Below are 25,663 nucleotides of genomic sequence, written 5' to 3' on the forward strand. Positions count from 1 at the left end.
AGCTGTGGAGAGCAGGTCCGCAAGCTCTGCTGCTAGACCCTCAGTGGTACCCCGTCCCTGCGCATCTCAAGGCCTGCTTCTCCAGTTCTGCCTTCAATTCTGCCCACTAGCCAATATCTTTCCCGTTTTATTAGTTTCCTAGAGCTGCCATCACAAATTCCCACAAACTGGATAGCTTAAATATTTATTCTTTCACAGTTCTGGAGGCTAGAAGTTCAAAATCAAGGTGTTAGCTGGGCCATGGATTCTAGAGAAGAACCCTTCCTTGCCTCGTCTGGTGGCTTAAATATATCATATCGTTTATACTAAATTTCTAAAGTATTTTAAAGTAAATTACTACCCAGAAAACAACACCGATTAAGACCAGACTCCTTAATATATCCGCCTAGGTTCTTCTCAGAGTAACCCTCGCTTCATCTCCGCTGTTCCTCCCCCAACACACACAGACATATGTACGAACTACGCTCCACACCAGACACACCAAGCTGCTCCCTGCTCCTAGAAGTTGGCAGCCATCGCCACTTCTCAGGCCTTTCCACGTGCTGCTTCTTGCCCCTACTTCTCTGACTAACCTCTTCTCTTCCTTCAAGTCCCACTTTAGCTATCTCCTCTTCATACTCCTCTGGGAGCCCCTTCTTTCCCAGCCCTGCAGATCTGGCCACTCCCTCATCCACATTCTAGTGGCATCTAGTGCAGATCTCTCCATCTGTACGTTCACAGTGATACTGTGCTTGCCACTATCATCTGTGTCCCTCGCTGGACAGCGCACGTCATAAGAACCACAATTCATTGTTTTCCGACCTCTATTATAGCACACGAGGCACATTTTAGGCTCATTACTCTCATTTTAGGCTAATAACTTGATATCACACATAGGCCCCTAAAAAGTGAAATTTGGGCTTATAAAAAGAGAGCAAAGAAAGATGGCCATCTAAATATGCCAGGCAACAGTTCAACATACATTCGAGATCATTTTCTAACACAGAGACCTTTAGATCTAGATTATCAAGAAGATTTCTTGTTCTTTAAATGAATTTTAATATATTAAGAAATAAGAATTAATAAGCAATAAACAGTCCTTCCTAAATAATCCTATAACTAACAGTTACACCATATGCCATCACAGTTAACTTTGTTGTTTGTTTTCCTTTAAATAAATGCCTTGAATGTTAAATAGCTTAGAATGTAGCTATTATGGTCGTCCAAAATATTACTTACTTGGCAAGTTACCTCAAACTATTTTCTGAATAAACACTTCACAGGAGCAAAGAGTTTTCACCTTAACCTACCATCATTCCTATGTGGAGAGAGAGATTGAATGCCAGGTTTCTTGAATCCCTAAGCTTCAAAAATCTAAATAATAGAATCTGTTTCAAGAGGAGAAATCGGTGTCTTTTTTTGTTTTTTTTTTTTTAAGATTTTATTTATTTGACAGAGAGACCACAAGCGGACGGAGAGAGAGGGAGAAGCAGGTTCCCTGCTGAGCAAGGAGCCTGATGTGGGACTAGATCCCAGGACCCTGGGATCATGACCTGGGCCGAAGGCAGCTGCTTAACCGACTGAGCCACCCAGGCGTCCCAAGAAATCAGTGTCTTAAAAGAATAACTTATTTACCAAATTTTATTAAAATGTTCAGGTAATTAGCAATGCCTATTTTTTATTTTTCACAATCTTGATTTTAACAAATATTACTAATAGTAAATATTATTAATAGTCAAATAACTACTAAAACTCTTCTATACAGCAAGTGAAAGCGATGGGATATATGAGGGGTGCGTGGTTAGCTCAGTCAGTAGAACAAGCAACTTGATCTCGGGGTCATGAGTTCAAGTTCCACCTTGGGTTTGGAGATTACTTAAATTAAAAAAAAAATTTTTTTTAATGGTATATATGAGGGACACCTGGGTGGCTCAGTCGGTTAAGTGTCTGCCTTCAGCTCAGGTCATGATCCCAGGGTCCTGGGATCGAGTCCCTCTCGGGCTCCCTGCTCAGCGGGGAGCCTGTTTCTCCCTCTGCCTGCCGCTCCCCCTGCTTGTGCTGTTTCTCTCTCTCTCTCTCTCTGACAAATAAATAAAAATCTTTTAAAAAATGATAAATGATATATATGAGATATGTAGCAACTATTTAACACATTTTCATCTAAAATGAAATTATTTGAAAGCTCACTGCACCTCAACACTTTTTCATTGTAAAAATCTTGTGGAGCCGGGCACCTGGGTGGCTCAGTTGGTTAAGCGACTGCCTTCGGCTCAGGTCATGATCCTGGAGTCCCGGGATCGAGTCCCGCATCGGGCTCCCTGCTCGGCGGGGAGCCTGCTTCTCCCTCTGACCCTCCCCCCTCTCATGTGCTCTATGTCTCTCTCATTCTCTCTGTCTCAAATAAATAAATAAAATCTTTAAAAAAAAAAAATAAAAAAAATAAAAAATAAATAAAATAAATAAAAATCTTATGGAGCCTATGAAAATACTTCTAGCCACACACACATACATACATTCATATATATGTAGGAGTACACATGCATTCATATGTACATATGTGTAAACATACATATATGATACAGTATTTAGGCCAGATTCATAAGGTGTTCTACAATCTTCTATCCAAAGTAAAGGAGTATAAATACTTTTCCCAGATCATTTTTAAGGGAAGCAATGTGCTTTTTGAAACAGTGCCTTGGCATCTTCCTGGGTTTTGGAAGAAAAACCTATTGTCACTTGCCCTTGAAAAAGAAACACGTATCTATTTCCACCACCAACGTTAAAACTGATGTCAAGTTCACATGTTGCATCTAGCATCTTTCATCTAAGTAGGTCAAAAATTTTAAATCCAAGAATACAATGGGGAACTTGCAGCAATGGCAAAATGAAGATGTCAGCAAATCCTCTCTGCAAAACTAATGATAAAACTGGGCAAGATTGTCCCAAACTACCATTTCAAGACTGTAGAATAATTAAACAAAGGCCAACAACAAATTGACACGTGTCTATTCGTGAAAAACCGTTAAACTTCAAATAAGAACAGGAGGTGGGTGGTATTCTGTGGAAATCAATGAAATAAAAAACAAAACCAAAAGATAGAGAAAAATCAATAAAACCAAGAGACTTTTTGCTTTGAAAACGTCAACCAAACTGATAAACCATTAGCTATACTGACTCAGAAAAGACACAATTATCAAATGAGGAATGAAACAAAAGACATCACAACTAACTTTACAGATGTTAAGAGGATTATTAGAGAATTTTATGAACAACTGCATGCCAACAAATTAGACAACTTAGACAAAATAACAAATTCCTAGAGACACATATTACCAAAGCAGACTCATGAAGAAACAGGAAATCTGAACAGATCTCTAACAAGTAAAGGAACTAAATTATTAATTAAAAATCTTCCCACAAAGGAAAACCCAAGCCCATAGGGCTTCACTGATAAAGTCTATCAAATACTTGAAAAAGAAATAATCCCAATCTAGGGTGCCTGGGTGGCTCAGTCGTTGAGCATCTGCCTTCGGCTCAGGTCATTGATCCCAGGGTCCTGGGACAGAACCGGGCTCCCTGCTCTGCAGGAAGCCTGCTTCTCCCTCTCCCACTCCCCCTGCTTGTGTTCTCTCTCTCTCTCTGTCTCTCTCTGCCAAATAAATAAATAAAATCTTAAAAAAAAAAAAAGAAAGAAAGAATCCCAATCCTACACAAATGTTATGAAGACTACTGGGAGTGATTACTGAAAATATCTTCATTCATGAAATATATCTTCATTTAAAATAGGGAACCTAGGGACCCTTGGTTGGCTCAGTCAGTAGAGCATGTGACCTCATCTCAGGGTCGTGAGTTCGAGCCTCATGTTGGGTGTGGAGCCTTCCTATAAGTAGATGGATGGATGGATGGATGGATGGATGGATGGATGGATGGATAGGTAGGTAGATAGATAGACAGATAGATCGATAAAAAACAGGGAACGCAACCTGGCCTAGCAATGATGAAAAAAAGTTCCAAAATACTTTTATCAAAAGACATTGTCTTGAATGTTGCTAATATTTCACCAAAAACTTTATTATTTACATGCTGGAGTTTGCAAGGTTAGCCATTACAGAATTCTTAACTCAGCACTAACAAAAACAAAAGGCAATTTAAAGCAGGCCCTGACCTTGTCTTATGAGGCATTTCCTCAAAGATCTGATTTATCCCTCTTCTCAAGCTCATTAACTTTAAGCTCCTTAAACTTAAAATTATCACTTTAAGCTCCTTAAACTGTTATGCTAGTACAGCATTTATCAGGTAGGCATGCAGTATATTGTTGGGAACTCAAGTCAGTTTAAGGATACCAATAACGAATCTACAAAAAGATATGGAACCCCATTTATGAGAGTTAGAAGGGTCTTAGCTGTCACGTAAAGCATCCATACTCATATTTTACAGAGAGATTAAGGGACTCATGTAAAATCTCAAAAACAGCCAGGACGAGATTCTCCTTTAAACGTCTATCTTCCAGCATTGCTATAAGACACCAGGTTGACCTTCTTTGTCATCCTTTCTCCTCCACGGTCAAGTCTCCACCACGGAAAGTACTAGCTTTATCAAACTCATCCCATACTCACTAAAGCATGTTCCTTGCCATACACTGAAGCACAACTAAAATGAGTAAGAAATTGCCATCGCCATCAAGAATTTCAATATAGGATAAAAGATAGGACAGTTGCAAATTCAAAGTAGGTCAAATATCAGAAAGTACGAAGAAGTTCAGAAAAGGAATGTGTTCACATCGGCTGCAGTGACTAAGAACGGCTTAAGGGAAGGATAGTATTTGAAATAAGGCTTGAAACGATAAATAGCATTTTGACAGTAAAAAATGAGGGAAGGACATCTCAAGAAGAGGGACATCTCAGTCTGACTAAAGCATAGAGTTCAGGTGTTTGGAACCTTTTCAGCCGTGATACAGTTTATAAACATTTCCCTTGCGAGCCCACGGCACCTATTCCCGTGGGCACACCTGAAAGCATAGGTAATATAGGCTGCCTGCCACGTACAATGCCCAAGGACGCCCTCCCTCTCTTTCAGGTACGTATATCAGAATGGAAATAAGTGAGAATGATCTTGTAATAGATAATCTTCAATCCGCTTTAATTTTTAAGGAAAATCACTTGCTGGGGCACCTGGGCCGCTCAGTAGGTTGAACATTGACTCTTGATTTCTACTCAGGTCATGATCTCAGGGTCCTGGGATCAAGCCTCACATCAGGCTTCCGTGCTCAGCAGGGAGTCTGCTTGAGGATTTTCTCTCTCCCTCTTCCCCTGCCCCTCCCCACTCTCTCTCTAAAAATAAATAAACAAATCATTTAAAAAAAAACAAAAATCACTTGCTAAATTTAATATAGCTTTTAGTCAAAAATTGCTTGCTATACGCCCCACAATGGAGAGCAATAACAGATTAAGAACCACCAATGTGATGGGAAGTAAAGGTGAGAAACATTGGTCAGAACGATCCCTGGGTGATCTGGAGTACAAACCAAGGCATTTAAACAGTGAAATGCTTCAGGCTGCATTTGGGAAGATTACTCTGGAAGTGCGGAGAAAGGGATAGCAGTTGGGAAGTTATTGCGAAAGTCCCAGTTAGGGGAAATAGAGGCCTAAATGAAGATGATATTGGAAAAAGATGATGGAATTGAGAAATGTGACAAATATAGAAGATAAGCTTGGTGAGGTCAGAGGTCTAACTTGTCACCTCTGTATCTCTAGTGGTCTTTAGCTCCGTAACTATTTGTTGAATGGATAAATTAGATCTTGGTGGCAAGGCAATAATGCTATAGTGCTGCAGCCAGACTGCCCGGGTTCAAATCAAGCTCTTCCATTTACTAGTTCTATGACCTTGAGTAAGTTTCTTGACCTCTCCATGCCTCGGTCTTCCAGTCTATTAAATGGGGCTAATAATAGTTTCTAGATCATAAGGTAGTTTTGAAGATTAAATAAGGTGAAGTGTTAGAATACATGTATCTTTAAGAGAACTTCAGAAGTGAGAAACACAACTTTGGGGTGGGGGGAAAATAATCAATAGCGCTGAGTGTTTAGTTTGGCATTTAGTGGAGATACCAGATAGTGGGGCTTTGCAGCTTGGGGGAAAGGGTTAGACTTAGAAATCTGGCTCTTAACCACTCAACTGTGCTCCTCACAGACCTCCCATCTCCCACCAAGATCCAGTCACACTAGCCCCTTTCAGTTCCTCCAACAGGCCAGGTTTTTCCTACCTCAGGACTTGCCCACTGCTATTCCCTCACCCTGGAAGGGCACAGAGCCTAAACTCAACAAATATTTAATGATTCAATAGAAGAGTGTGGCATTCTTTGAAAAGTTAAATCCCTAGGAATGTATGGAGAGTGTCATGTAAGAAAGCATGATGGAAGATAAAAGGCATGAGCACAAAAAGGAGCATCTGGGAGGTAACCAGGACAACTGCAACAAAGTTTTGAGGAGATGGGTAATGCCCTAAATGCTCAGAGGAGGAAAGGAGGGTGAGGACTGAAAGATCCCTGGAGTTGGCAATAATTTCAGGAAAGAACTCTGAGAAGTAATTCTCCAAAAAGTTGCGAGGGAAAAGGGGCAGAGGTCAGATAAAGAAAATAAATCAACTAATACAAACTAATTTATCCAAAATGTTTGATAAGGAAGAGAAGCAGAGTCCAGGAAAGGTGAATGTAGGAACAAACCCTGATTTTACGGGGTTTTTTTTGTTTTTGTTTTTGTTTTTTTGGTAGGAGGGTAAGTAACAATGCAGAGGCAAACTACTAATACAAACGGAATAAAAACGCGAGACAAACAGCATCGCTATTTGTTCAGTTTTATAATGTCCACAGTGCTTTTCACACACATTACCCTGTCCCCCAGCCCTCTAAGTCAGTGGTTCTCAAAGTGTAGTTCCTAGACCAGGGTCATCAGCATCACATGGAACTGGTCAGAAATGCGCATTTTTGAGTCCCACAACAGATCTACATAATCTGTGCTTGTGGGACCGAGTAATCTGTGTTTTAAAAAGTCTTTCAGGGGATTCTGATGCTCTCCAGGTCCCCGCAAGCACCACATTCAGAGAAGAAAACGACAAAGACCACTCACTGCAAGGAGTAGCGGCCACAGTCGGAGGGCAGACTTTTCTTCTGAACCCCTCCATCCGGATCCCCCTCCCTCCTGAGAGGCAGTGCACAACCCACCCCGCCAGCACCGCAAAGCAAAGTCACCCCGCTTCGGACTTAACCTGAGCGAGTTCTACCAACCCCGGCGGGAGCAGAGGTCGGCAGACGGCCCCTAGGCCAAACTCAGTCACCGCCCCAAAAGGGGCCAAGCGCACCCGGCCCTCGGACGTCGACTTCCTGCACTGGCGGGGGGACGTCTACGGGAAGGGACTCCGGACGGACGTGTCCAACTTCTCCAGGACTGGAGGGGGTGGGGGCGGGGTATTTGCTTTTCTAAGCCCTCCCTGTGCCAAGAGGCCGGATGAAGCGGAGAAGGAAAAAAGAGAGGCTAGTCTAGGATAAGTTTCCGGAAAACCTGAAACCCAATAAAGAAACAAAGAAGCCTTGAAAACTCTCCTCCCTCTCCTTTCCTACTGTCCCACCCCGAACCCCACGGAATGGAAAAGGCGGAGGCTCAAGGCCGCGACAGGGAGGGTCGCGGGGGAGGACGCTAGGGGAAGAAATCTCGCGATAGGAGGCCGGCCGGGGCGGGGGTGACACCTCTTCCCTCCTCCTCGCGTTAGTTCCGGTCGCAGGGGAGACACCGCCGCAGTTGCCGCCACATCGGGGATTTCTGGCTCTTTTCTCTTCGCCTTAAATTCGGTGAGGCGCGACGCCCGCTTGGCCCTGGCCGACGTTGTGGCCCCTCGTCGTCGGACGGGGTGGGTGGCAGGTCAGGTGCGGCCCGGCTTGAATGGGCCCGAGCGGAGGCCGCCGCATGAGGCCAGGCCGGATCCGGGGCCTGGATTCGAGGACCACCGCCGCCGCCGCCGCCTCAGCAGGGAGGTCGAGGGGTTGCGGCCCGGGCCGGAACGTGGGGCCCGGGTGTGCGCTGCGGCACCGGGGAGCGAGGCAGTGGCCGAGGCAGGCCCCCGCTGCCGCCCTGCCCGGCCTGGGTAACAAAGCCGCTGCGGCCTCTGTTGGGTGATGTGCGCGTGGGGGGGTTCTGGCGGGCGGGGCGGAGGAGCCGCCATCACCTCTGCGGCCGCCTCCACCGCCGCTGCTTTCGCTGGAGGGCGGGCGGATGTACGGGGCGGCGGGGCCCCCCCGCGCGAAGCGCCTCGGCGCCTGTGGTCCGCTCGTTGCGGCGGCCGCCACCGCCGGCGACGGGGTGAGTGAGGAAGGGGCTGCGGGCCAGGAGCAGCCCCTACGGCGCCCCGCGCTGGCCAAGGGGGTCCTGGGGTGGGGGCGCGTTATCGCGCTCGAGCGGCGGACACAGGAAGGGTGTGGAGGGGGAGACACGTGCCTGGGGAGGAGACTTGGATTGCAGGGTACGGGGCAAAGGAGGCTAGGCCGGCTCGCAGTTCGTTTTGCAGGCTGGGGTGGTACAGGCGGCCGCTGCAGTCCCAGGCACGACTTGGTAGGCTGGTGTTGCTCATAAGCCCCTCTGTAGAAGGCATTCGCCTTTGCCGGTGTCTGAAAATTGACGTACACGTTTTGGATACCTCCTGACTATGGTGGTAATCTCTTTTAGCCTACGGTGGTGCTTAGAAGTAGTGGAATATGTAGGGGAGTTTAAAGAGGAACGAGGAGGAAACCAATTATGTTTATGGTGGATGATTTGCCACCGGTCACTATGGTGCGGTAAAGTCATTTGAAAGTGTACACCACATCTTTAAAGGGTTTCTTGTAGGGAGAAATGCAGGTTTTGAAGTTACGTTTAATTCAGGCAAAGGTAATTCCTTGTTTCCCGCAGGTCTATTGCCAGGCTGAAAGTGTGTGTTATATTTGACTTATATGTGACTAGACCAAGGTTTGATGCTTTGTTTTTAAAATGAATGTTATGGCACTGATATTTTTAAGGCCTTATTTTTCTTTTTTTAGGGTGTCTTTTATGAATAATCAAAAGCAGCAAAAGCCAACGCTATCAGGCCAGCGTTTTAAAACCAGAAAAAGAGGTAAATATTTATGTTTTAATATCTCTCTTCAAACTTCCAGAATAACTTTTATATCTTGGTTTCTCTGGCAGGCAGTCTCTTAATAGTAAACTTTAAGAGTTAAGAGAAAATAGCAGAAAGGAACTTGAATTTCTAGTTGACTCCATTTCAGATATATCCTTAATATTTTTACTGTTTTTCTAAGCCTTTAGTTTTTAGTATCAACATATATGTCTTTAAGCAGGTTACTGAATGGTCTTTTTATTGCTGAAGTACATCTTTTCTTTTGAGTATGGAGTGCATTTTCACTAGCTAAATTTTATTCAAGCACACTTATGCTTGAGGGAGAAAGTTAACTTATGAAAGGAGAGCTCCTGATGTGATTGCTAATTCCTCCCAAACTTTGTGAAGGTTTGGGAGAGAAAAACCAGACTTTATGCATGGAAGTTAATTATGGAACAGAGTTCACATTGTAATGTCTTTTGAAATTAAATATTTCTCACAGACTTAGTAAGAAAAGTACTAGAATTATGTTAACTGCTTCTATTAGTGGGTGGTTAGGTGAATAATAATTCTGTAGCAAGGCACTGTAGTAGTGATAACAAAGTTAAATGAGATGTGGTCTCAGGTATATTTTGTATTGGGCTTAATATTAATACTTTCCCCAGAATCTTTCAATGTTATTGCTCAAAAACACATACTGACCGTATTTTACAGGAAATTTTGAGGAAATAGAACTGGGTCAGCTACTGGTTATAAATTGTTTCTCTGCCCTGGGTAACAGACACTTTGAGATGTGTATTTACAGTCTTGTAATCCCTGATCATAGACTGCCCTCTTGTAGTGGGGAGACTGAAGAAGATTCGATTCTAGCCTTTGCAGATTTTTTTAGATTAAACCTGGTAAATTTCCTCAGGAGGAACAGAAGTTGGAAACCAGAGCATTTCAGCAGTGATGGGGGAGTCTGTATCCTCTTGCGTATGTGGTAGTGTCAAGTAATATTACTGTTATTGGCATCAGAAAGAGCTGTCACTTCCCCAGTTCCAGATTGAGATCACTCCTGCCTTCCTAGTTCTTGATGGTGGGGTTCTGGGTAGCATGAACAATCATCCGAATTTGTCTGGGACTGAACACAGTTCGCAGGACATAGGCTTTTCGGTGCTAAAACAGGAAAGTCCTGGGCAGGCAGGGAGGAATTGATCACTCTGGTGCTGTGTGAAAATTAAGATAGCATCTAACCTAGATAGGAAAGTCAAACCCTATCATGGAGTGTGTGACAGCAGCTCAGGAAAGGCTGGATATGTGCGTAAGGCACTGTTAAGTACCAAATGATTTAAAAAACAATAACAACATAGAAAGTGTTATGGGCATTTAAAGAAAAGAATGAAGAGTTCCAGTGTTTGGACAAAATTTCACTCAAGATAAAAATTTACTTGAAAATTAGAGGATGTCCTAAATTTCAGAAAAGCCCAGAGGCAGTAGGAGAGCATTCAGGGTAGAAATTGTCTCCTGGCCATAGGAACACACTAGCTTGCTTAACTCATCATTTATGAGACTTATGTAAAAGAATAGTGGGAAAAAAGCCACACAATTCTTGTGACTAGGCAGTCGTGCCTTGCATTTGCGGAGAGTGTATGTTTAGGTCTTTTCCTTGTGTTTGTGTTTTCCAGCTATTGAAATAAATGAGATTGTGCTAAATGTGGTTAATTTATTCAGTACTTAAACTTTCATAAGGTGGTGGTTTTGTGGCATTTTGGTAAGCCTTTTAAACTAAATGTTGTGGGGTTTTCCCCCCAGATGAAAAAGAGAGGTTTGACCCTACTCAGTTTCAAGACTGTATTATTCAAGGCTTAACTGAAACTGGTACTGATTTGGAAGCAGTAGCAAAGTTTCTTGATGCTTCTGGAGCAAAACTTGATTACCGCCGATATGCAGAAACACTCTTTGACATTCTGGTGGCCGGCGGAATGCTGGGTAAGTGGGTTTTGTGGGAGGTGTAATGTATAGAGATTATGTGGAATTCAGAATATGAACTATTTGACAGTCCTGTCAAATTGGGATGGCTTTGTTTTTGGCTTTTTACCTCTTTGGGATTTTTCCTTTTTTTTTTTTCCTCCCAGATCATAGTAACTTAGCAAATTATCTTGCCTTGTGCCTTGTCTAGCTTTATAGTTGAAATCTGTTACAAAACCATAACACTTGGGGATGGCTTTTCTCATACCTCTGTCCTTAATACATCCCCAATCAATAATTTTTCCAGCTTGTGTTTGAACACTCTGAGTTAATGGAGAAACCCCTACCTCTTCTGTCTTAGGAAGTACTACCTCTGTATGCCTGAGGACTAATCCTGCGCTCTTGAATACATCAGCCACTACCCACATGTGGCTATCATGTGGAACGTGGCTAATCTAAATCAAGATGTGCTATAAGTGTCAAATATACATTGTATTTTAAAGACTTAATAGAAAAAAGAATGTTAAGACCTGTCAATAATATTTTGAATACTGAAATGTTAAAATCAATATTTTTGATATGTGGGGTTAGAGTATATTAAAATTACACTTTATTTTTAATATTCTTAATAAAGTTCCTAGATGATAGGAAATTACATCGTGTGGCTCACATTCTATTTCTGTTGCACAGTGCTGCTCTAACTTAACTTCTTCCTCCACCCTCAGCAACTCAGGGTATCTTAAGAGAATGTGCCATTTAGCTATATATATTCAAATGATGATGGCAATTTCATTTCCATAGCTCTTTAAGAAGTTTCAAAATGTTTTCACAGTGATAACTGTATTGACCCTCACAACCAGGCTGATAGAATCAGAACTCTATTTGTAAGCTTGCAGGGTAGAGGCTTAGAGAGGTTTTAGTGACTTACATGCACTCAAATAATTACTCGGTGGTAGAACCAAGGAATGTTCATATGTTCTAATGCCTAGTCAATGAGTATTTCTTCCACTGCATTACCAGTTTATAGTAAGAAAAATCCATTTTCTATTTACAATACTATCAATAAGCCTGCTTTTAAAATTCTTTTTTTTTTTAACCTTTATTAAGGAAATTTTCAAAGATACCCTAGAGAGAATAGTAAAACAGACTTCTTGTCTATTACCCAACTTCAGTAATTGTCAACGGTCTTAATCTGGTTATGACTCCACTGACTTCATCCCCCTCCCCAGATTTCAGAGTGTATACCAGACATCACTTTATCCATAAATACGTACAAATGTATGTAAAACATAAAGTCTCTAAGTTGTAGGTTTTTAAAGCCCAGCCTCTTTGGTAACTTGAAGGGTTGTTTTCTGTATGAAAAGTTACATTATCAAAACCAACTCAACATCTTCACTTGTGTGACAGGTTTGATACTGTTGAATGGTTAGTGCAGTGAGTTTAAGTGGATTGCTAAAGGGGGTTATTCCCTTAAATTGTTTCATTTTTTTCACACATACTGAACCAACTAGCCATGTTCCTACTGAGATACCGAATTTGCTTTCAGGTCATCTTTTAGAATTTTTATCATTTTATTTTATAATGGGAATCCTTACAGAAAGTAAGATGGAAGCAATTACTAATTTTAAATGTCACTGCAAATTTTTTGTAAAATATACCCTAGCCCCAGGTGGTACACTGGCAGATGACATGATGCGTACAGATGTCTGTGTGTTCGCAGCACAAGAAGACCTAGAGACCATGCAAGCATTTGCTCAGGTAAATGAGACTACATATTTATTTCAGTTAGCTGCTATCCATCTGAATAGGAATAGTCTACTTTTAAGAGGTTGCGGGTAGAAAGTTGAAGGAATTAGAACTGAAGATTTAGAGATACATTTTGGTGCAATATAATGAAATGGGTTAAGGAAAACAAAGCAGAAAAGATTGAATTAGTTATTTTCCTACTTGTCCCTTTGGAGTTAGTCCATTTTTTAAGAGAAACCTCAAGCTGAAAAGGAAAATCATATCCTTGTCATGAGTTGCATCATAGAATTATTCTACATATAACTTTTTTTTTAAGATTTTATTTATTTATTTGAGAGAGAGAGAACAGGGAGTATGAACAGGGAGAGGGGCAGAGGGACAGGCAGGGACTCAATCCCAGGACTCAGATCATGACCTGAGCCAAAGTCAGACACTTAACTGACTGAGCCACCCAGGCGCCCCTGCATATAACTTCTTAAAGATGAATGGGTTATAGGCAGATTAGCTTACCAATCAAAATTTCATTTGAAGATTTTGTACATAGTTAGGTTTGTGTCATTGTAAGCAAAGAATTCAAGTGTATCTAGCCTAGAGATTTGTTGTCTGTGTCATTAGGAAAATAGAACTATATTCTGTGATCTTACTCTGTTAATATCCTACAAATGGGTAAATGACTAAAAAAAAAAAAATGGGTAAATGACTTGTATTTGAGCAATGATTAGTCCTTGCTTTAACATTTGGCAATAAAAATCTATTGTGGGGTGGCTTAAGTGTTAAGATTGGTATATTATAGGGTTTGGGAGTTGACAGACTCTGCCTAAGCTGGCTTTAACAGCTTGTAAACTCATATCCAGTGGAAGGTATACTTTGATGTTTTAAAAAGATACTATGAAATACTCAGATCTTTTAGGAATCTGGCATCTGTAGTTATGAAATTATTAAATTCCTTCACTATTCTTAATAGGTTTTTAACAAGTTAATCAGGCGCTACAAATACCTGGAGAAAGGTTTTGAAGATGAAGTAAAAAAGGTATGAAGAACAGTATGCTTTATGGAAACAAAAGGTTGGGGTCAAAGAGGAGAACGTTGTATCTTAATACTGCCACAGATTTGAAATGATTAGCTGTTTATGTAGGCCTGAAATGTGGTTTGGGGGTATATCATTTAGTTAGTTTAATTTGTTTTACAGTGTTTCTTAGCTTTGTGTCCAAACAAGTGACAAAAGGCTAAAGATCAAAATGGGGTCTGTCCAAGATAGGGGGTAGAGGATCAGAGCTAAGCATATTGAGAAAGAAATTTAACATATTTGTTATTGGAGTCTTAGGCATTCTGTATATAGGCCGACCAAAAAATCTAGTAATGTTAATAATAACATCATGTTTCAGGCATCGTTGTAGTTACTAACTCAACCCTATGAGGCAAGTCTTGTTATCCACATTTACTTATGAGGAAACTGAGGCACAGAGGTTAAGTAACTTGCCCAGGATCACTCAGCTACTATTACAACTGAGATAAAAATTTGGATGGTTAGACCCCAGAGCCCACACTTTTAACCAATATAGTTTGCCTTACTGCTTCTCTTTATATAATGTAATTGCTCTTTTAACCTTTAATTATTTACTTTTATAGCTGCTGCTGTTCTTAAAGGGTTTTTCAGAGTCGGAGAGGAACAAGCTGGCTATGTTGACTGGTGTTCTTCTGGCTAATGGAACACTTAATGCATCCATTCTTAATAGCCTTTATAATGAGAATTTGGTTAAAGAAGGTAATCAGCCTTTAGTAAAGAGTTGTCTTTCGTTGGCTGAGGGTGGGGATAGGTAAGAGCATGAAAGATGTGAATTGATACAAAAGCTAGGATATAGTTTATGTAGATACGACTATGTGATAGTTTTCTTAACTATCCTTAAATTTAATAAAATTCATTAGATATTTCATGTATACCTTTGGCTATCTTTAGGCATACAGCAGAGATCCCAAGCTCAGACAAATGTGGCTATAACATAAAAAGAGAAATGCGAGGGAAACCCAGAAATATTAATTCCAGTTGGGGGAAATGTTGAGCCAAAAAGAAAATAAGGTCCCTGTTGTCATTTTCATAGTTAAATAATTCTCTACAGTTAAAAAACTAACTTTTTTTATTTAAAAAATATATATTTTTAAGATTTTATTTATATTTATATTTATTTGGGAGAGGGAGCAGCAGGCTTCCCGCCAAGCAGGGAGCCCAATGCGGGGCTCGATCCCAGGACCCTGGGATCATGACCTGAGCTGAAGGCAGATGCTTAAGGACTGAGCTACCCAGGCGCCCCAAAAACTAACTTTAAACTAGAGTACTAAGTACTTAATGTGCCTATTTCCCACAGTGACCCTGTCAAGTGTCATTTTACACATTTCAAAAGCAGTTTAATGACTAAAATACATAACTAGCAAATGATAGAAGAGAGAAATTGGAGTGAAATCGTAAGCAGCTTAGTGGCAGAAGGAAGTTTAGGGATAAAGAGTAATTCTGTGTGGTTGAAATGAGGAGATAGAGTGGTTGAAATCCACTTACACTTCTGTTAAGTAAGCTCTTTTGTTCTACAGGGGTTTCAGCAGCTTTTGCTGTAAAGCTCTTTAAATCATGGATAAATGAAAAAGATATCAATGCAGTAGCTGCAAGTCTTCGGAAAGTCAGCATGGATAACAGACTGATGGTTTGTAATTTGTTTCCTCGTTCTTCCCATTGTTGCCAACACTTGGTGTAATAGAATTTTCTCATTTCTAATCTGTGAAAAGAGGAGGTGTTTTTCTTGATAGGATTAAAGACCATTTAACCAGATTAAATTCTCCTTTCAGGAACTTTTTCCTGCCAATAAACAAAGCGTTGAACACTTCACTAAGTATTTTACTGAGGCAGGCTTGAAAGAACTCTCAGAGTATGTTCGAAATCAGCAAACCATAGGAGCTCGAAAGGAACTCCAGAAAGAACTTCAAGAACAGATGTCCCGTGGTGATCCATTTAAGGATGTAAGATATTTTTGTTTAAACCATCTTAATGATTTCTTTCTGACTAAGAAAATGTTTATTCACTTGACTAGTTTTTTTTTTTTTTTTAAAGATTTTATTTATTTATTCATGAGAGAGAGAGAGAGGCAGAGGCAGAGGGAGAAGCAGGCTCCCCGCGGAGCAGGGAGCCCGATGCGGGACTCGATCCCAGGACCCTGGGATCATGACCTGAGCTGAAGGCAGACGCTTAACCGACTGAGCCACCCAGGCGTCCCTCACTTGACTAGTTTTAAAGTATTTCACCAGAGTGGGTTTTAATTAATAGCTATAGGATGTTATGCTGGGGCTTTTCATCATTTTTCATATTTAGTGCTTTTATTAGTGCCCAGAAATTATAATCCTTGGGGATTTTGTAGGGTGCAAGCCAGTGGATAGATCATCTGTTTCCATCTCCGTCCTTTCCTAGCCAGTTTGCCTGTGTGTAAATTAAGGTTTGGACTACAGGCCCATCCCTTCCAGTTCTAAAAGTTCTCTGATCACATGTGGCACACTTGTGGTCATTGCCAGTTGCATGGAAAGGTGGTTTTGTTTTTGTAAAAGGTCTGAGTTTGATGTGTAGAGTGTACATATCAAAATTGATTTCTTGTCTATGGCCATACCACCCTGAACGCGCCCGATCTTGTCTAATCTCAAAATTGATTTCTTTTACTAAAATTGATCTTTTTGCAGATAATTTTGTATGTCAAGGAGGAGATGAAAAAAAAACAACATCCCAGAACCCGTTGTCATTGGGATAGTCTGGTCCAGCGTAATGAGCACCGTGGAATGGAACAAAAAGGAAGAGCTTGTAGCAGAGCAGGCCATCAAGCACTTGAAGGTATTAGAACTATGCCTTTGCAAAACATTATTCTGCTTTTTAGTGGGGATAAGTGAGGTGTTACTGTACTTAGAGGATGTATCACATCCTGTGGTTCCTGGGGATAACCACCAGTGAGTAGACAAATAACTATTTGTGATAGTTATAAACTATTGATAATCTTTTAAAAAGTCTGACTTCACCCTTCTTTGGTTCACAGGTTAAAAACAAATACACGTTTAAAAATAGCATATGCCTGCAATTTGGTGTTTGCTTTTGAGGGAATATTGGAAAATAAGAGCACTCCTTTTTTATCCTCTAAATTATTAACATCGCATTGACAGTTGTCTGGAATCCCTGGTGCAGTATTGCTTATTTGACTTAGATGCTTAGTAGATTCTTCTGTTCTGTTTTATTTGTTTGTTTGTTTGTTTTAGTTTCCATTACATGGAATATAATTCACAGTGACTTTAAAAGATCAGTCTTGTATTTTAGGAATTTTGGAATGGAGGGTCATTGTAATAAATGACAAAACTTTTTCTCCTTTCCCTTTAAAAGCAATACAGCCCTCTACTTGCTGCCTTTACTACTCAAGGTCAGTCTGAGCTGACTCTGTTACTGAAGATTCAGGAGTATTGCTATGACAACATTCATTTCATGAAAGCCTTCCAGAAAATCGTGGTGCTTTTTTATAAAGGTAATTTAAATTTTAAATTTGGTGATAAAAATCCTAGGGGCGCCTGGATGGCTCAGTCAGTTAAGTGTCCAACTTTGGCTCAGATCATGATCTCAGGGTCCTGGGATTGAGGCCCCCTGTGGGGCTCCACACTCAGCAGGGAGTCTGCTTCTCTCTCTCCTCTCCCCCTCACCCTCCTCTCTCTCTCTCTCAAATAAAATCTTAAAAAAAAATCCTAGAATACTCCCTAATAATTCCAAGGAGTAGTTGTCTGAACATCAGCTCCATAAAATATTTTACTCTAATCATAGGACAAAATTGTTTCTAATTAAATTGGGTGTTTTTTAGTCCATTAATATCAAAACATCTCTAAATCATATTAAGTTAAAACCTAAAATCTTGATGTGGCCTCAGACTTTACCTCCCATTCTCTACCAGTTCTCTTCTCCAGACATAGTCTCCAAATCTCTCTAGTCTTTGGCCCATGACAAGTTGACTTCCCTTCATCCTACCCCGTTACCCAATGTAGACTTTTACTTGTCTTTTAAGACCAGTTCACAATGCTTATTATAAACCTGTTTCAGTTATTATTCCCTTTTCTGTGATCCTATTTTAGAAAACTGCTCTAAAGTGGTTAAGAAAGGTAAGGACTTTGTTGGGAGAGAGTCCATTGCAATATTTAGTTTACTATGGTTGTTAGTAAAGTTTTCTTCGATTCTGCATAAATCATACCAGTTTGACCCCAGTAAGTGTAGTTTGTGTGCACATGTATTATTTCCATGACCTAGTTTACATAAATGATTTTGTTGGTTCCTGTATTCTAAACTTAGAACAGAGGTCTATATCCCATCTCCAGAATTTTTTGTTTTTAAGAAAGAATAGGGTAATGAACTCCTAAGTAAGTACTCCATGCTTTGGTTATAGTTAGGTTTCTTGGAAATGTACCCCCATTTACATCCTCCTCCCACTCTAATTATTTATAAACAAATCTTAGAAACCTTTAATTAATTTTTCAAAAGTATGGGTTTATAAAGTACATGGACTTTTTTTTGTTTTTAGTAAAACCACAGTACCATTTTCACAGCTAAAAATTTTAACGTAATCCATCAGATATCCCTGATTGTTTATCGAAAGGTTTCTCAGCCTTGGTACAACTGGTATTTTGGGCCATTTAACTCTAGTTGGTAACAGTCCTTTGCATTGTAGAGTGTTGAGTAGCATCTCTCCCCAGTGTAACAACCAAGAATGTCTCTAAACATTGTCAGATGTCCCAGCAAAGGGGGGTGTAAATTGCCTTCAGTTGAGAGAATCACTGGTTTAATAAGTGTTTTTCCTAGTTGCAGGTCATATGTTGGCAACTAGTTGATAAAGCATTTCTTTTTTTCTTTTTTTTTTAAAGATTTTATTTGACAGAAACTAGCGAGAGAGGGAACACAAGCGGGGGAGTGGGAGAGGGAGAAGCAGCCTTCCCGCTGAGCAGGGAGCCGGATGTGGGGCTCGATCCCAGGACCTTGGGATTATGACCTGAGCCAAACGCAGACGCTTAACGACTGAGCCCCCCAGGTGCCCCTGATAAAGCATTTCTTAATAGAGGGCTTGTCTTTAAAAATTGAAGAAACCAATTGAGTGCTTTGAATACAGTAATTGTTCATACCTAACTTTTCAGTAGGCTTTTTTTCGCCATGCAGGCATTTGCACTTTAGGTGGCTTCTGACTGCCTGAAAACTCCCGAATGTAATGATTGCTCTCTTTATAGCTGAAGTCCTGAGTGAAGAGCCCATTTTGAAGTGGTATAAAGATGCACATGTTGCAAAGGGAAAAAGTGTCTTCCTTGAGCAAATGAAAAAGTTTGTAGAGTGGCTCAAAAATGCTGAAGAAGGTAAGTCTTTTCCTTAGTGCAGTTTGTTTGGTAAAGCCCAAGAACTAATTTTAATGCGGCCATAGAATGTGCTTCCGTTTTTCATTGAGATATCATTTTGTACCTTGAGTACAGATTTTTGTTCATTTGTGACAGACCTGCAAATACTCATTTGCTTTAAGACAGGTGAAGAGAACTTGACTTTGGCTTGGCCAATATACTAACATACTTACGAGGGAAATTGAAAAATTTAAGACTATTTAATAAATATTAGATTTACAAATGAAGGCTTTTGAATATCCCCCTCATAATTAGGGGATTATTAATATAATTACTTAATTGTAATAAAGAGCTTCAAAGTTATAAATGGGAACTTCTGCTTTCTGATATTTATATAGTGCTTGACTGCATTTTTCCCCTTTTCTAGAATCTGAGTCTGAAGCTGAAGAAGGTGACTGAATTTTGAAACTACACCCTCAGTAAAGCAAACAGGAGTTGTAGATAAAATGTCATGTCTCATGTGTCCTGGTTCTTACATCTTCCTACCTCCCTATATCAAGCATGATATAAGGGCTTTCATGGCAAATTTTATTTTAACTGTTTCTATGGTTACTGGAAATGGGTTTAGTTTCTAAAACCATGTTTTAAGTAGCTACAGGAGCTATAGATTTGAATCTAATGTTGCATTAGTCTTTTCAGTTATCTTCTACCTCCTGTATTTTCTACTGTAATAATGTAATTTAAGGCCTTCCACAATGAACAGTTCACTTTATTCCCTGGGTTTTCTATATAAACAGTTTTCAAGATATGATTTGGTTAAAAATAATTTGTTATAAAAATTCTGTTTGCAAATTAAACTGTAAAAGTATCCAAAGTCTCAAAAGGCAATGATTTGTGTGATAATTTGGTATGCCCAAAGCCCTACTCATCAATGAGAATCTCATATACAGTAATTGAATTCATTAACATGAATCTTGAGTATTTGGACCATTGCTTGCATGTTGATATTTTCTTGCATTTTTAACCCCAGATGTCCTTGAGCTTGGTTAGTTGTTCTCTGGTTTTCATTCATTAGTAAAGCCATAGAGAACAAGCTTAAAAGTGAGTTCTTTGGGAAATTGTATGTGGCAGAGGTGGTGGGAAGAAGAAAGTTGAGCTTTTTCCCATTGAGCAACTTCTGCATTCAGTTTGTATCTTTCCAGGCAAAACAGATGGATATTCTTTTCATTACAACCATTTTCAAATGTACCTTAGAAAAATCTTGTCATTTAAAGTATTTTACACTTGTCATGCACTTCGATTGAAAGGAAAGGACTCAGAAGAGTCTGTGAGTTAGGGGTGCCTAGCTGGCTCAGTTGGTAGAGCATTTGACTCTTGATTTCGGGGTCATGAGTTAAAGCCCCACATTGGGTGTAGAGATTACTTTTTAAAAAAATAAATAAAAATAGTGCGAGTAAAGGAAATGACTATACTAACCCCAGTAAGTTGTTAAATACTAAGTGGTCAGCATGTTCTAATTGAGACTCTAAATGTAACTTACTTCCTCTTGGCTTAGAGTATTTGTTGTAAAGAATGAAGTGCGATGGTAATAATTCCCACTTGATCATACTGGATCAGCTTCATTCTCTTAACATACTCACAGCTCAAGCACCTGGCTATTAACATACCCGAGTTGCCATCTTTTTAAATTGCCATGAGCCAAATATCTCTTCTATACAATTGATCCATTTATTTTAATGGCTGCCTTTTAATTTCCATTTTTCTTTTCTTGCTGCTACCCATATATATATTTTATATATATACACACATATATATATATATATGTAGTCATTAGAAAACAAAATATGACCACTTTGGTGGAGAGACTTCATGTTAAAAGTGAACACTTTGAAAGGTGTTTTTTTTTTTCTCGATGAAAGAAACTAGCTTGGAATAATGCCACCAGAGACTGAATGGAAATTGCCCCTTTCAAAGGTGCCATTCTTATGAGCCAAGAATTTGGTGTTTAAAAGTTCATCTTGAGGGAATAACATGTAACATATAACTTTATGAAGAACATTATAACTGATACCATTGTGAATGGGGTGAAATTGTTAAATGAATAATTTTGATAAAGTTTTCATGCACAGGCAAAATGTATTCACTAGGTTTCTACATAGTGATCTGCTTTTACTTTGTAATTTGTAGTCCTCAAAAGACTTTTTTTAAAAAATAAAGTCCATCCTTACACTTAGGTTATAGGACAGTCTTCTTTAATTTTTTTTTTTTATATATTCCATGTTAATACCTAGGAGTAGCTGTATGTTATGTGTTCAGACGTCTCTACTGTGTAAGCATTGAATAATTGTCCTCATCCTTATGATTCCCAAACTGTAAACACCCACACAGAATTCTGATGTAGCGGAAACTACATTTAATATTCCTACAGCCAAACCATTGCATGTTACTGTCATACAAAGTGTACCCTATTTTATTATATACTGTGTATAGTGAAAGAGTGTGTAGTCTTCCAGAACTACATTATGATCTTTGTCTGATCGTAGTTTTTTCCTTCATAATGACAAAGTAGTATTTACTTACTACAGTATTACAGTAAATGGATAAGTCACCTGTGACAGTATAGTGTAAAGAAAGGGAATGCTTCCTAAAGACTGCAGATTTTCATTTTGAATTTTAAGTGGTAATTTTGGAATTCAGCTCCCAGTGCCCACCTATGGCCTCAAATATGTAATGCTTAATCTAGATGTTAAAATTGTACTTGTAATTATGATTGGATAAAAGTTGATTTTCCAAACTTGGTGTTGGTTTCTAAGGATAAGTCTCCTTAGGTGCCATAATTAAATATGTGTTTAGAGCTGATCATAGGTTTCTTAATTATTCTGGGAGTATTGTCCTAGAGATATTTATTACTCTGTTCTTAGAAAATTCCAAATACCAAAAATGCCACAGCGTATTTGGACATAGCATAGTGATGGTGGTGAGAGGAAATGCATGTGACTGAGAGATGTAACTGCTTTTTGTACATGAAGAAGAGTAAGGGTGATTTTTACGTTTTTTGTTTTTGGTCCCACTTGGCGGTGACATCACCCCTATTGTGAATGCATGACCTGATACATCTTTTTTTAAAGGGGAGGGTACCTAATGATAGACCTTTGCATTGGCAGACATATCTTTATGTGTATCCATATCCTGAGATAGTATTTTTTTCTGCCAGTCTTAACAGTTGGGCTTTACACTCCAGCCCACCATAGACAACAGACATATCATTCCCCATTGGCTTTGAAGGTCTTAACAGATTCTTGATTGTAAATGTATCATAAATAGAATCATTTGGGACCCTTCTAATCTATAAAAATCAATTAAAATCCTAGGTGAATGGTTTAAGGTTGTTAGGCATAACACGTGGATAATGGTATTGAAATTTTACTGATGAAACTTTACAGGAGATTGGGAACTGACAGAAATATTGGTTTGCTTTAAGTAACATGCCAGAATTTTAGTGTGCATTATCACTTGGACTATTGAACTACCTTTGTGAAATTTTTCCTCAGATGCTATTTACAGGTACCATGTAAAATAGGCTAAGCATTTCTGTGGGAATTCTGGTAAATTGCCTTGCTATGATTTTTTTTTTTTATGTAAAGTATTTGTCCTTTAGTATTGATAGAAGGTGTTTCTATTCACCAGCCTACTGAGGCCTAAAGGTTTAAAATATAGTAAGTTTTTCAGTAGGCTTTATTTAAGTGGACTCTAAAAGATATAAGTACTTTTGACTTCAAAACAATTTATAATTGGCTTTTGTTTAAAAATGAATTGCAGTGGATTTGTGTCTAAACCCAATCATGTATAATTGTATGACACGATGTGGATTAGAAAGGCTTCCCAACTTTTTCTCTCTGTTTAACTGGGCAATGAGCAGCCATATCAAATCCAATTCTTTTTTTAATCTCTTTTATTTAAATTCAATTAGTTGGCATATGTATTGGTTTCAGAGGTAGAGGTCAGTGATTCATCAGTCTTATATAATACCCAGTGCTCATTACAACACATGCCCTCCTTAATGTCCATCACCCAGTTACCCCATCCCCCCATCCCCTCCCCTCCAGTAACCCTCAGTATGTTTCCTCTGATTAAGAGTCTCTTAACGGTTTGTCTCCCTCTCTGGTTTCGTCTTGTTTTTTCTTCTCTTCCCCTATGATCCTCTGTTTTGTTTCTTCAATTCCACATATGAGTGAGAGAGACCATATAATAATTGTCTTTCTCTGATTGACTTGGCAAGTTCAATCTTTTATTTTCCATGCACTTAAAATAATTTTTTCTCATTCTAGGAGTATAGTCTCACCTCTTAATGAATTGAAAAAAGGATGAGGATACTTGACAGATGCACTCAATCACTGTCAACTTAAATAAGAAACTTATTTAAATGAAAAGCTCACCTGCTTGTGGTGCCCACTGTAGTGCCATGAGGAAACACTGGTGAAAAATCTGCTGAGTCTTTTGTTTCATAGACTATCTGGAGGGACCAATACCTTGTTCAAACGATGACATAATTAGAATGTTGATGGCAGGCTTGGGAACTATGCATTAAGTGTATACAATGAATTTGGGGTGTGACAAAGTTATCAAATAAATAATTGAGCTATTCCATTTCAGGAGTTTCCAGTCAGGGTAACTTTTACAATATCTAAGGACAAAAATAGTTTAAACCATTTTTTAAAGCTGAAATCCCAAAGGCTGTGCTTACGCAGTTGACTTAGAGGTTAACCTATTAGGGAAATAAGTGACCCATTATAGACTGAAGCCTCTATTACTTCAAAAAGATGTTCTATGTTCTCTGGCATCTTAAGAGTATTTTCTCTGTAAATACACCTCATTTCCATTCTAGTTAGGAGTAATGGACCCCGGCATGGCAAACAGTTGAAGAACGGAGAAAACTGGATAGCTGACCTTCCAGATAGTTGTTGGCACTCAGAACCACCTCAAGTACAGCCATCCAAACCAGTAATTACATTGCTGCATTATTTCTGTGTTAACTGTGAAATCTGCTGCTTGTCTGTACCCTTGAAATGGAATAAAATTTCATGAGACTCCTTGTTAACATAAAGAGAGAAGCAATGACTGTTGCATTGGTTGTTCTAATAACCTTGACGCACTGGAGTTGGCTGTGGCTCCAGTCCTCGTCCTGGTCCTTGCGGTTTTCCCTTGGTGTTCGTTCTAAGTACCATCAGAAGGCCTGTGCCTCCAGAGATCTTTTTCTTCAGGCCACTTCTGCTTTTGTTTGGCTCACAAGTCTGTATACTTCAGACTCATCCAAATAGTCAAAAAATATTGAGTGTTTCACTTCATAAAAGTGCCATCTACCCTCCCTGGAAAGTTTCAGCTCACTTCCCTTTCAGCCCTCCTGTCTAATGGATCAAGTTCTGTCCATTTCAACTCCCAACTCCAGTGCCACCTCTCTAATTCAGGCCCCCGGCATCTATTAACAGTAGCTTTGAATGCAAGTAAAACAGTTGAAGACCTTTTTGCCGGGAGGGACCTGCATGATTCATTCTTTAGCTTAATCTGCCTTTTTCTCTTATTCACCACTATATGCCCAGCATCCAATAGTACTTGTCAGGTAGCAAGCATTAAATATTAGGTGAGTGAAGAAGTGAGAACAGGCACAATAATACTTCCTGGGTTTAGAATACTGAAGAGGATATGCAAAACGAGGGGTTGTTGTAAGCACAAGGTTCTGTGAATTAGAAATAGGTAAATATTTAGAAGCAACTTAGACAAGGTTAAATCCAAGGTATGTCTGTCCTGTGTGAGGATTTCTATGACAAGTGACGAAGGTAGAAGAACCTGTCCGCCAACAAATTGTAAATGCATGTTGTCGATGCTCCGCTGAGCTTTAGCACTATGGTAATAAACAGAATTGGATACCAAAATTCAGGTTTACAGGAGGAGGTAGGTAATCAAGAGTGAGGTGAGTGCAAAACCAAGCACACGGTAGGTACTGTCAAGTTGGGAGTGTCTGGTTTCAAGGGTTACATAATCTGTAAATGATTAAAACAACCATGGGAGACAAATTACACTTCAAAAAAATATGGTTTGTACTCCCTAACCTTGAACAAAACAGACTGTACATGCGTACGTGAAACAGTTGGGGAAAGATACTCAGCTACTAGCTGTGTGACTGGGCAAATAGTTCAACCTCTGAGCCTTGTTTTCTGCATCTATAAAGTAAGAATTACAATGATGCCTATCTCATGGAGTGGTTGAGAAGTTTACAATAAAATAAATAAAAGGAAGGCACTTAAAACGGTTCTGTCCTAATAATAACTCCATGAACTGTGGCTGTTCTTGTTAGAGCAAAAAGCTACTGACACTACTAAAGCCCTGAATACAGGTTTCTTGTTTGATTTGAACTAGTAGAAGGTAATGAAAGTCCCCAAAACCATCATGCTTGTCTTAGCCACTGTACAAAGAGACAGAAGATGAACTGAAATCCTCA

The 25,663-nt window shown here is 39.6% G+C and overlaps 1 protein-coding gene across 1 annotated transcript; it reads left to right on the forward strand.

Moving 5' to 3' along the window:
- Positions 1-8,544: 8,544 nt before the first annotated feature.
- On the forward strand, positions 8,545-24,261 carry BZW1 (basic leucine zipper and W2 domains 1). Its single transcript, XM_021703356.2, is given in 14 exon segments — positions 8,545-8,576; positions 9,041-9,114; positions 10,891-11,067; positions 12,710-12,804; positions 13,757-13,822; positions 14,422-14,557; positions 15,376-15,485; positions 15,628-15,798; positions 16,507-16,533; positions 16,535-16,654; positions 17,192-17,330; positions 19,066-19,188; positions 19,595-19,618; positions 24,053-24,261. Coding segments are annotated over 13 exon segments (1,452 nt in total). The 5' UTR covers positions 8,545-8,576; positions 9,041-9,050; the 3' UTR covers positions 24,253-24,261.
- Positions 24,262-25,663: the final 1,402 nt, after the last annotated feature.

Source organism: Neomonachus schauinslandi, chromosome 3, assembly GCF_002201575.2.
Source record: "Neomonachus schauinslandi chromosome 3, ASM220157v2, whole genome shotgun sequence".
Taxonomy (NCBI): Eukaryota; Metazoa; Chordata; class Mammalia; order Carnivora; family Phocidae; genus Neomonachus; species Neomonachus schauinslandi.